The sequence below is a fragment of the Ambystoma mexicanum genome, chromosome 9 (genome assembly GCF_040938575.1).
Source record: "Ambystoma mexicanum isolate Mex_15411 chromosome 9, UKY_AmexF1_1, whole genome shotgun sequence".
NCBI lineage: Eukaryota > Metazoa > Chordata > Amphibia > Caudata > Ambystomatidae > Ambystoma > Ambystoma mexicanum.
In genome coordinates, this window is record NC_090931.1 from 130,864,895 (window position 1) to 130,877,920 (window position 13,026).

The window sequence follows — 13,026 nt, forward strand, 5'->3', positions numbered from 1 at the left end:
GTGACGCAAGTGTGCGCACTGGAGGCAGCAGGTTCTGCAATTATAGTGCCTTTTTATGGCAGTTAAGTGTAAGTGGTATGTGATGTAAGTCGGTGCGAAGAGTTGCATGTGTTTGGACTTACTTTGTTGTAGATGTTGATGTGCGTGAATATGCATGTTTGTAGTGGAGTGATTGCGCAATATTGGACTACAAAATATTGGGAGTTGCATGCATGCAATGGGGTTTAAGCTTATACACCTTGGCCAGGTGTATTGGCAGTAGTATAAAAAACCTTCAGGAGGAACCCCAAAGTTTTGTTTTGAGGAGGTTGGACACAGAAGGGTGTTCCAATGTAGTTGACCTTAGGGCATGGGCCCTCTTCGGAGTTGTTTTGTGGAGTTACAACGCAGTGGTGCGTTTGGGAAAGGAAGGGAAAGGAGAATTTTTTTTCTCTTATGTAGTGTATGTTTACATTATAGGGGCTACACTAGTTGTCTGCGTTGTAGGTAACCGCACGGCAACACTTCCTTTAGTTGAGTTTAGGATTTTCCCTAGTTAGTTCTGTGATGCCAGGCGGTGCATGTGAGAGGAGGTTATTGTTGCTTTTGCACGCCAGTTTGCAAGTGGTATGGAATAGGAGTGGAGGGCACACAGTATTAAGCCAATGTTTAGTATTGAAGTTGTGGATTGTACACTGGTTTGGGTTACTGGATTCATTTCAGTTTTTATTACACTTTTCAAAATATTTTTAGAAATTCCAGGTCACACCATTTGATTTTTCATCCCAGTGGTGTGCCGAAGCTTTTGGGTTGCAAAAAATTTTGAAATTTCACTACACTATTTTTTTCTGGTAGTGTTAAAATTTTTACATCTGAATTTTGGGTTTTGCAAAGGTGAATGTGCTATGCACTACTAATTTTGTCACTTGGTAGTAATTACATGTTTTTAAGCCACAATTCTTTCCTTTTGTGGTTGTGTTTTCTGTGATCTTTGTGTTGTATGTCTCTCTCCTAGGTTTTTCATTCCTTTTTCATGTTTTCTTTAGGGGAGGAGGATGAGGCATGGTTTTTGGGATATTTGCTAGAGTGCATGGGATCTTTGTTGGCATGTTTAGGACTATCCTGTTTTGGCCTTTGTGTAAGTTTTCTAGATTCGTGGCTACACCATTTTGGCAGGTTAGTAGCCTCTCCGGGGGCGTTTTTGGATTGTGCTCAGGTGTGGCAGACCTGAGGCCAGGAGTGGCAGTCCTGGCGGAAGGTGTTTAGTTTAGGAGGGTCGATGCCTGTAGTTTTGTTTTGTTTGTCCATGTGGCAAGGTTTGTGCTTGGTGGTGGCGGCACCAAGACCTTGGTGTGGCAGGCCAGGGTGGAAGGAGCAATAGTAATGTTGTGGTTGCTAGTCCTAGCATGGTTGAGAGTTTGTGCGTTTTCTTTTGATTGGAAAAGGGGGGGATGTGTTATATCCTGCATATGTATGAATGAGGTCTGAGTCAGTGTAAGAGCTGTGATGGAATGCTAGTGGAGCTTGGAGTGTTGGGGCACCTGGGGATTCCAGGGGAGACGGTTGGGGACTTGGAGCTGGGCAGGGAACCAGGGTAGAAGCTACTTATGATCTCTCTCTCCTATATTCTTATCTGAACCTGTAACCAAGACAATAAAGCGTGTTTCTACTTTCTACAAACCTGGGTCAGCCTGGTTCCTGCTCCTTGTTGTTACTGGCCCAGGGTAGATCCTGCAGTAGGCAGGATACATCACTCTTCTTCCATCGCGACAGGGCCCTTAGATATAGGCCTGTTGCCAATTAACCCACCCAAGCAGAGAGCGGCCATGCGGCACCTGCCCTAGCCTCACCATGCACTGCCAAGAGTTTCACGCCAGCCAAGGCTGGGGGACAGGGTCTCTGCCGAGCTGGGGAAGGTATAGGACCACTCCTGCCTGAACACTTCCTAGGTGCGCATGACATATGCAATTACGGACCCCCTACCATACATTATAGAGCGAGCTCCTTGTTGAGGTAACTTACCTGCGCTAGGGGATATTGTATTCCTTATAATACATGGCCATGCACTGCCATCCCCTTTAACACCTGAACTTTTGCTTAATGTGGTGTAAGGGATATTCCATTTCCTGACGCAATCAGTGTAGACTCAGGATTTATTTTTAAAAACAAGTAATATGCAGCCTCAAAGTATTGCAGAAAAATAGATGAAACAATTTAATAAAATGCATCTAAAAAAAGTTTTCATTTTGTGCTTCAAAGTAAGAGAAAAACATGCAGATTCTTGCTCTGATATGTTAAAGGCCGATAGTGCACACAAATAAACGGACTACCATAAACAGCTCCTTATCCATTAATGATATGATATGACAGGCTATTTACAACGCGCTTAATACCCAGAGGTTTCTAAGCGCGGACCCGGAGATTGAACCTGTGGTGCTCTGTGTTGTCTTACTTCCGAGGAGAGCACGTTACCCCTGAGCTATCCTCCCACAACAAATGGCTTCCAAGGGTCACAAAAAGCGACTTCAAAAGTCAGAAATGTGTAAACACTGGTCATGGCTTCGATTAAGTGCTGCAGAAGCAGCTGGAATGATGCTCTGCTAGATCAAGCACCAGGCATTGTGACGTCACAGCTGAAGCGTGACAACTGGTTACAGAGCAGTAGTGATGTCACAACTGGCCTGTAATATATGGGATAAAGTACCCCCTAACGTACGTTGTTCTAAGCATTTTGCAAGTCACCGAGGAGTTTCCTGACCAAATACAGGAATGAACCATAGGCAGAGTTCCTTTATAAGGTCACGGAACTCCAAGGTGACTTTCAATATCTTTTTTTATGTACGGTAGGGGGTATTTTATTCCTTATAATACATGGGCACACACTGCCATTCCCTTTAATACCTCGTCTGTCTCTTGCATGATATAATATGTAAGAGATCTTCAATTTGCTGATCTATGTAGAATGTGTTAGGATTTTAAAAAGAAAAAATGCTGCTCCCAATGTTGCAGAAAAATAGTTCAAGCAGCTTCATGAAAATCTATCGAGGAAAAAGGTTTTCGTTCTGTATTTTAAAATAAGTAGTAACCTGCAGATTCTTGCACACATGTGTTAAACTCCAGCAGTGCACAAATTAAACATACTACCATAAGTAGTTCCTTGTCGATTAATGGCTGTAAAGTGAGAGAAAACCAAGGCATTTGAAAAGTGTTTCACGCTTTAATCCTGTGCTGCAGGGGCAGCTGGAATTCTCTCTGCTGGCTCATGCAGCAGGCCTTGTGATGTCACAGCTGCAGCGTGATCGCGGATTACAGAGAGGCTGGGGTGTCAATTACACGTCAGTTGCAATGTCACACAACTAGCCTGTAACAACATTGTTAGCAATACAGATTTTGCAGGCGGCCATATATATTATAAGAACACTCTTCTAGAATGGTATTGCAGGCTGCCAGCCACTACACATGCATCCACGCTTGATCGAAGGGTGGCCTTCAGATGCCAGCTGGGTGACAAGATAGCCCAATGCGGGTATTTGATTAAGCACTGGCAATTGATTACTTCCACTGCATGAAACAGTTTATTGCTGCAACAGCAACCGAGTTATCATAGCAGATTTTGAGCCCAGTCGCAGCATTCTCCGTCCAAGAGAAACGCCCCACAGCCTATTGTGGTGGGACTATGAAAGCCAGGACAGATTGGGGTGGGGGTCTCCTGCAGTGAAGTTCGCAGCCCTGCCCCGGGGTTAGGATTTTTCTCATGCTGCAATAGTGGGGGGGGGGGGGGTTATTGGAGAAGAGGGGCGGCTACACTCGGCAGCCCCAGTGTGGTCATCAAAGTGAGCAACTGCCAGGGCCCGACGTGCAGACCCTGCCCCCAGACGCACAGAAAGAGGGGGTACAATAAGACCAGACCCATTGACCGACACCAAGCAGTACGCTTACAGACACAACCATATAGGCCATGCCCCTCCCCCATCAGCAACATTCAGACAGGCTGAGGCAGACGCACACAGACGCACACAGCGAAGACAGCAACATGCATGCAGATGACACGCCACACTCATGATAGTACGCACACACAGAGGCAGCCAGGTTACACGGCTGCACATACAGCGAGGCAAAGCAGACGAACCCCCTCCCAACCCGGAGGAGCCAACAGTCGGGTACACACTAACAGACCAGCAGAGTCACAAACAAGTACACGCGCATGATGGACCCTAGGCTGACAGATCTGCACTACAATACATAGGAGGTGCCTGTGAGCATTTCTGATTGGCACACTGCTATCTCACACTGCTATCCCACACTGCTATCGCACACTGCTATCTCACACTGCTATCTCACACTGCTACCCCACACTGCTATCTCACACTGCTATCTCACACTGCTATCTCACACTGCTATCGCACACTGCTATCCCACACTGCTATCTCACACTGCTACCCCACACCAGATTCATAAACATTCTCAAACTGTAACAGACATGGAGGTGTCTGGATGATTTCTGGGGGGCCCCCAAGCAAATCTCCGAGAACCAGGCCAGAGACCCAGCAAAGGGGGGCAACCACAGATATCCCAACAGACCAATGCATAAAGTCACAAGTAACACACGCATGCATAGATGGGGCAGAGACGGACACACCCACCCACACGCATGCGCAGAAACCGCTGCCAGCGAGTATTCCTCAGGGAAGCAGCTGCTCGGGCCGCATGTCACCATTATTCAACAGATGAAGGGCGGGTGACGCCCCCCCCCCCCCGCCTCTCGCATGATCCCTGCCTGTGATCGGCCGCCGCAGATCACACGCTGTGTGCGTGTCTGCCACATGCAGGCCTGCGCCATCCTCTGGGGTTCAAGTCCTGGCCACGCGCTATTTTTATACGCATGCCTCTCCACGCAGCTCGCTAGAGCCTGCGCCTGGGGGCCTGCTGTTAAAAGTAGCAACCATGCCCGTGTTATTAGTGACATGAAATACAACCAATTATTGAGAGCACGCCAACAACATGATTGCCTCTTGGCCTTGACATGATTGCAATGGTACTCCTTTTATCACATCTGCAGGGTGAGAAAGCCCGAGGTGACCATGGTGAGATTCCACCCTGCGACCTGCAAGGCGCACATCGATTTCTGCTGCGAGCACTTCGGCCGCTGAGCTACCTTGCTTTCCAACTGTAATAACAAGCATCATTAGAACCCAGCTCTTCGAGCCCCCTCCCCACAGACTGCCCCATCTGGCCACAATAGCACGGTGTGTGATGCCTTGGCAACATACGTGCTATATACACTACCGGTATAACAGACAACATCCGACAATAAAACAAGGCAACACAACACCACAACATTACATGATACAGAACACGACTCCAATTGACGAGTAAGCACGGCCCACAGAAATAATGCAGCTTCACGGTGACACAAGGTAGGAAATCATGCAATGTGACGATTTATATAGTGCCTCGACCGGCCCTGCTTCTAAGCACTGTAATATTCAGTGCCAGATAACTATCCACTCGTGCTACACAGTGTATCAACCTCTGGTGGATAAAGGGCTGAGTCGGCCGACTATCTATCGCAATGGTGGTGTTGCCAGGTCTGGAAAAGATCCGGGGCTACGCTAATGTCTGGACTCGGGCTAGCTAGCCTTTTGGTTGTAGCCTCTGAGCTTCTATCTGGTGTTACAGTCAAAGACCCGGGACTATAGCCCCTCAGACCCCCCCCACACACACACACACAGCAACGCATCATGCCACACGCTATTGTGCAGTTCCCAAAGCCAGCAAGCGCAAAATAGCATAACAAAACGAAGAGGAGTGGCACAAGTGTATAACCGAAGTTATATTACATATGATACAAACAGGCAACACAGCACGACCGATAACAACACATAGCAAACAGAGCATACCACACTACAGATTAAAAAAAGAACACGTCACCAAGCACACGCCACGTGACAGGAGGCAAAGCAACATATAATGCAGCATAACGGAATATATTACACAACTGCTAACACAACATACACCCCATCTTCGCCAGGAGCATGCACCTGCTTGCATGCAGCCACAATGCACTCAGCATTTCACCTGCTTGCATGCAGCCATAATGCACTCACCATTTAACCTGCTTCCAAGCAGCCATAATGCCCTCAGCATTTCACCTGCTTGCATGCGGCCATAATACACTCAGCCTTTCACCTGCTTGCATGCAGCCACAATGCACTCAGCCTTTCACCTGCGTGCATGCAGCCACAATGCACTCAGCCTTTCACCTGCTTGCATGCAGCCATAATGCACTCACCATTTCACCTGCTTGCCTCCCATGGCTCCACGGCAGCCTTTCGCCTCACCAGGCTGGCATCCTCGGGGGCGTCGCTCCCGTGCGCCCCACCGCCCATGCCATCATATTCCAATGCTGGTCCCCGGCCCTGCGAGCTAAGGCGCTGCTGCAAACCGCGTACTCCCAGAAATGGTGCAGCGGGGTCTCCCTCAAGAGGCGGATGCCAACATCACCTGGCATGGCATTTGCGCGTTGGTGGCCTCTCTCAATATGGAGAATGTGTCTGTGCGTTGACGGCCCTCTGCAATGTGCGACACTTCCATGTCTGCATCGCACAGCCCACGGTCCTCGCTCGAGTAGGAAAAGCGGTCCGGGTAGCCTCCCAGTCCTGTTTCCATATGGGCTTTAACCCCTCGCCTGCCGCACGCCTTGTCCTTGAATGGAGCAGGCTGTGATCCCGGTGACCCCCTCGTTATTGAACCCTCGTAGCCCGTCCTCACGTGCCGTTCCCACGGTGGCCCCCTCCCCCGTCCAGAGGCGCGACGCCCAGCCTTACACGCGCGCCTCTTCGTCAGGGCACCGGGAGCCGAAACGCCGCCCGCGGCTGCCACCGAGCCCAGCGGGCCACCCGTTCATTCCCCGGTTCTCCGGGCTGCCCTCCTCCGCCGCCGCTGCCGCCTTCCTCCCCCCGCTGTCAGGCAGCCTGTGCAGAGCAGACGCTATTCTCTGCTGCCGCTCGGTCACAAGATGATGTTTTTAGCTGGGGGTGGGGGGAGGGCTGTCTGCTCCATGGGAAGGGAGGGAGCTGTGGAAAAGCTTGGTGGCCTGAGAATAAGTACAATGTTTGGCATCTTGAGGGTGAATTATTCATGCAGTGCCACCTACCCAAATCCGCAGCCTGCATTGGCGCAGTGTAGCTTGTAACTACCCAATATGCAGTTGAAATAGCACGGTGTGTCAATGTATCTGCTGCAGATATCTGAGTGTAGCTGCTCGTCAGGCCAGAGCTTCCAATGCTTGCTTAGGCTTCCATCCCTCCAGATGAAGGCCCTAAAACGCCGGCCAATCAGTCGGATGACCATATGCACAGCTCGGCCAGCGACCAAGACTGCAAAAGCAGACGCCGTTACAATGTTTTTATGTAACAGCCAATGAGAAAAAAGCAGAGAAGCATCGCATCCGGCCTGCAGCTCACGATCCAAATGCCACTGCCTCGACGCGGCCTTTAGTTCTTGTAAAAATGTTTTTTTTAATTTTTTTAAAGGGGACACCTTTTAATGAACTCATCTCAACACCAACTAATAAAATGTGACATTTCACAACTGTGTCACAAAGCACGATTTCAAAAGGAAATGACATCACAAGGATTAGGGCCACAATTCATATGAAAATGGTGTGATTTCTTTAATTAAAGGCATTTTTTTTTGCACAATGCAAACATGGTCTATTGTCCTTTATGCCCAGTGAGTGACCCAGATGCCCAGCACACTGTAAAACTTTGCACTTTGCCATGCTATTATGGCAAGCCCTGGTAAATCAGCTTAATGTATAGGGAAGCTTAGGGATTATACTAATTAGATGCAGGACCCATCCAGTGCTTCTTTAACAGGAGGCGAGGCGGGTCCATTTTAGACCCACAACCACAAACCCAATATTATTGCCGGTAAAGTAGTTGCTAGGTATATTTTTTTAAATTTATTAGCATTTTTAAAGCGCTCACACAGCCCGCGGGCATCGAGGCACTGTTACAGGAATTGTTTATTTTATTTGCATGTCTTAGTTGCGTAAGAGGTTTCTAAGCACAGACCCGGGATCGAACCTGTGTTGTTGCTTCGTGTTGTCTTGCTTCCAAGGCTAGCATGTTGCCCCTGAGCTTTCCTCCCGGGACACACAATTCAGTAGGGATTTGCTTTCTAGAATATATATTTTTTCAATGTTGACAAATCCGGGCTGGATACCGGTTCCAACAATGCAGTGGTTTAGAAATGCTTCTTTCCCGCTCTCCTGCGTGTGCCTGCACTGTGGCCTGGAAAAGGCGCGCTGTGGTGGTAGTAGTTTAGAAGGAGGACGGCTCAGAGGCAACGCGTTTGTCTTAGAAGACTGGTCTTCGGTATGAATCTCGATTTTTTAAAACTTAAAAAAATGTTTTTTAGTTAAATTAAAATGGAAATCCCAAAAAATGCAAACAACAAATTATTTTCCACATTTCATTGTAATCTCGGTATCCAGACAAACTCTCTCCATACAAATATGCCGCATAACATAATGGGGATTCCAGAATGCTTACATGTGATTATAACAAATTAAATTACAGAGAATGTTTTATTAACAAACGTTTTATAACAAAAACTATCGCTTTAAAAAAATCTTTTGGGGGTTCCTCCACCCAAATCCCCTGTTTCCTTATGCTTTTAAACCCACCGAACCCCCGTTTTAACCCATTACCCCACCCCATATAGATTTAAAAAAAAAATATTGATATTTTTTCATTATTATTGTTTCTTGATTAAAGTTATTCTCTGTTTTTTATTCGCTAAAATCACTGCATACCTTCCAGGATATCTGAAACAGAAATCTTGACATGGACCATGTGCATCACACACTCTGCGCATCCCCCACCACCAACACACTCACATCCCACACACAAACATCCGTGCTCCTCGAACCCTCATAACAACGTCTGCATTAACTCATCACAAAACCCAATGACATCCACAACAATGCGCTCAACCACATTTGCCACACGTAGCTGGTTAATGCTCACCAGGCCTAGCGCTCAACTGGGCAGACCACTCCCCAACACCCATGCAGCTTACCCACATAACTCCCAATCCCAAGGCAATCATGCAAGACACCGCATCGCTTCTTCAAGGACCACAGAATGGATGGAGAAGATTTAGGCTCTCTCACATCCACCTCCGACATACACTAACTCCCAGGCCCGGTCTCTATTCACTGCTATTAAACACACCTTAACAAACACAGTGAACACAGATCTACCACCAAAGGCAAAAGCATAAAAGCCGAAATCCTTCACACTCTGCTATATGGAAGAGCGTACTAACCGGAAATGAGCCACCTGCCGACAAGAACATATATGATGGAGATTCTAAATCACTGGAAGGCCTCATTATTCTGAAAACCCAATGTCAGTTTACAGGAACTACAGCACTATAGCCAAAGCTGAACATTACACCACAGCAATAACGGGCGGCGCACAGAACAAGAGCAAGGCCGTCTTCAGGGCCACCAAACACCGCAACAACTCTATGCCGAACCCTGCCGTTCTCTAACATACCGGCAAGTGCACAAACATCAAAAACATTCTTCAGAGACGAGGAACAAAAAGATTAGGCACCACATCAAAAGCAACAACGAGGCAACAAATATCCCCTGTATCACAGTTTGGTGTTCCAAAGTGGACCAAGGCCAGGACCATGACCAGGAAATTCGACTTGAGTCCTTGCGCCTGTCAAAGCGACCTCCTACGTAGATGACATCTTCCCTGCCTCCACTGTTAAAACAGTCTTTGGGAATGCCCTCCCACTGCTCCTCTACACCATCAACAACTCCCTCACTCCAGGCATCTTCCAATGTTGTACTGAAGACAGGTTGGATCCTTTGCCTGCTGAAGAAACCCAGACTTGCCTCCGAACTACACAAACACGATCACCCAACACAAAGACCTATGGGATAACCAGTGCTGCTTCAGACCAAGATGTACATCTGAAACTGCCAACATCCAGGTCATCTATCGTCCATCACATTATGGCCTACTGGTCCTGCCAGATCTCCGCTCTGCGTTCCACATCATCTATCACAGGGCTTTCCTCAAAATCCATGCCACTCACATGGACTTTGGTGATTCAGTCCTGCTCGTTAGCTTCTTATCTCGCTAGTAAAGATGGGGACCAATAGATAAATATGCCATGTAGCCTCTGGAGTCCCACTATGTTTCATACTTTCCCCAGTCCTCTCCGACCTCTGCATGTGGCTACTGGGGGAACCCCTCACTAACCTTAACATACATCATGCTCCACAAATACTCAGATGATGCGCAACCCAAAGATCACACTCGTCAACGACATCCATTGACTGAAACAATGCCGCTCGATCATCCATGTAGGATGTCACGTGCCTGACTGAAACCGAATCACACAAAGGCTGAGTTCATGCTCCTACGGAGTTCCATCAAGTGCACTGATATCCAAGACAGGAAGAAATAACTCGCAACATATCCACATCCCAACTACCCCTCTGCCTTCCCGCCGCACTGCGCCCCTCAGCTTCATCATCATCTGCCAGGACCTTTCAAGGCTTATGTTACCAAGAAAACACTGAACAGTCTCGACCCAGCTGCTCTCATTTGTCGGAAAATCATGCCCTTCACCCCGCCTCAGACTCCAGAACCGCTGCTCAAGCTCTTGCCCCCTCCTTCTGTGAGAAACCTGAGGGTGACCTTGTATATCATTCCCTTGGTTCCTCTTCTCAGGCGGCCAGGGACAGGCCAACCCTCTTGGATCCTGACCCTGGGGTTGGAGGGTGCCTGGGGATTGGGGATGAGATATTCACAGGTGAGATGCGGTATTCCGCACTGCCCTTTCATGAAGAGTCCTCTATTCCAGTGGATGTCATGGGATATGGTTATCCCTGTCCCGTTGAGAAAGAGAATGACAGGAGATATAATCAACCCTGAAGTGTCAGAATGAGGATGAAGACGAGAAGGGTTAAGAATGGGCTGCCCTTAGGAGAGACATGCTATCCCCCTTATCCTGTTGAGACTCAACCAAAACCCTACCCAACCTTTATGAGTTATTGTAAAGCTGTTCCCCTCATTTCCCCATATATGACACCTGACAGTACTGTGACCAAGAATATGCAACTACGAGTAATGAAGACTATAGCCTTCCAACCCTTTTGTTCTGAGATGAAGAAGAAGCAACTAAGAGTAATAAAGACCATACTCTTTCACCACTTTCGTACTGGGACGAGGAAGATGCCCACAGGGAACTACGAGGGTCAGGAATGTCCCTTTAACTATGGTCAGGCAGATCTCATGAGAGGTCCACACATGCAGCCTGTCAAGGGGCTGCAGGTGCATCAAAAGAGGCTAGTGCAGCAAAAGAGTGAGCAAGAAGGAAGCCTGTGTGGAGTAATCCAGCAGGAGGCCGTGCTTTGGAGGAGGCAGCTGTGATGGGACCGGACGCAGAGCCGGTATGCCAGCAAACCTCCCAGAAGACTTACACAGCATGTAGCCATGGGCTGTGTAAGTATTTGCAGTCTGGGAGCCTCCGTGAAGAGTGCTCAGCAGCAGGAGCTGCTGGTGAGCACCAAGAAGAAGGGACGTTGTCCGTGTCCAGAAAGCAGCATACAGAGATCCGGAATGCAGAGAAAGTCCTGCGGCAGGCAAGCAGAGCGTGACAGAAGGAGACGCAACACGCTGGTTTGTGCCAGGAGAAGACGCACAAACGCTGGGGTGCTCCAACAATGGTTTTGAAAATTAAGCGAAGCAATGTTTATTGAATACTGAATTGAATGGAACTTTAAAACTAAGCGAAGCTAATGCTTATTGAATACCGAAACAAAGGGAACTTTAAATAAAGTGAAACCAATGCACATTGAATACTGCACAAAAGGGAACTTTATAATTCATTAAGCATTGGGAATGTTAATCAGACCCTGAATTGAATGAAACACTGAAATTAAGCATGCTAAATGTGCAATGGAATAAAACCAAGCAATTAAAGTGAATAACCGAAATGCTCAGGTGAAAACATTTACAGAAGAGTGCACAAGGGTGACAGCAAGGCATAAGAAGGTGGGTGTGAGTAAAACACTCTCAACTGAACTTTTATGAATGAATGCAGAGCGAGAAGGCCCAAAAGATTGGAAAGGATGTGTGACAAGTGATGGCCGAACCAAGTGGCTGAGAAGGGAAAGGCAAAAGATTGTAAATCTACGCATTAAAGCCAAGAGGCCGAAAGTCAGGGATTTTGGTTGTGTGACCTGTGATGGGTGAACCGTTTGGTCTGCCCACTGCACCTAGACCAGGGAGTCCTAAATGTTGAAACGCCAAAGACATTGTGGTGAAGTGAAAGTCTTGTGGAGGGGAACCCTGAGACTTGCGTAGCTACATTGTGTGGTCTTGAGAACAAAGCCTCAATACCTTTTTGTTTTTTTGTAAACTGTGGTGCTTGAAACTTGGGGAAGGGAACCTAGAGGAGTGGGTTTGAACTGTATTACTGTGAACTGGAGAAAGGCAATCTTGAGACTTTTTCATGGATCTTTCTTATCCTTGGGGAAGGGGAGTTGAAAGGAAGCTGTGAGCTGGAAGAAGCTCAGAACTTTGAGTTGAACACTATTTCTTTTGACTTTGATATCCCTACAATTTGGTTAGCCTTAGTTGTAAGGGCAAGGATAGGGTTTGGACACAAACAGACTTTCAAGTTGAACTCATTGACGCAGACTTTCTTTAGTTTCATCCTGGTAGGGAACACCCTATCATCCTGACGTGTGATTTAATGAAGTATTTTACTTTGAACTTTAAGTCTGTTGTCTGTGTCTTGCTTCAAGATACCCTTGCACTACTGAGATGGTGCCAGTACCAAACACTGTAAATGCTATTCACCATGTCACAGGCGGCCTTATTAGAGGTTTGAAGACCTCATGACTCCCACCCTCTGGGAACTGCACTGGCTGCCTCTCCAAGCATGCTTAATCTTCTGGACAGCCTTACCCACAAGGAAACAACAACACGACCAAAAAACCTACCGACT

General features: G+C 47.6%; 1 protein-coding gene across 6 annotated transcripts in view; it reads right to left on the reverse strand.

The window, feature by feature from the left end:
• Positions 1-13,026, reverse strand: part of DIXDC1 (DIX domain containing 1) — a 560,841-nt gene that overhangs the window by 193,960 nt on the left and 353,855 nt on the right. Inside the window, exon 1 of one of the 6 annotated variants that reach the window (XM_069614295.1) lies at positions 6,272-7,139. The exons of the other annotated variants lie outside the window; for them this stretch is intronic. Coding sequence (XP_069470396.1) covers positions 6,272-6,294 — 23 coding nt within the window. The 5' untranslated portion in view covers positions 6,295-7,139. Of the gene's footprint in view, positions 1-6,271; positions 7,140-13,026 lie in introns of those variants that run through there. 6 annotated transcript variants of the gene reach the window in all.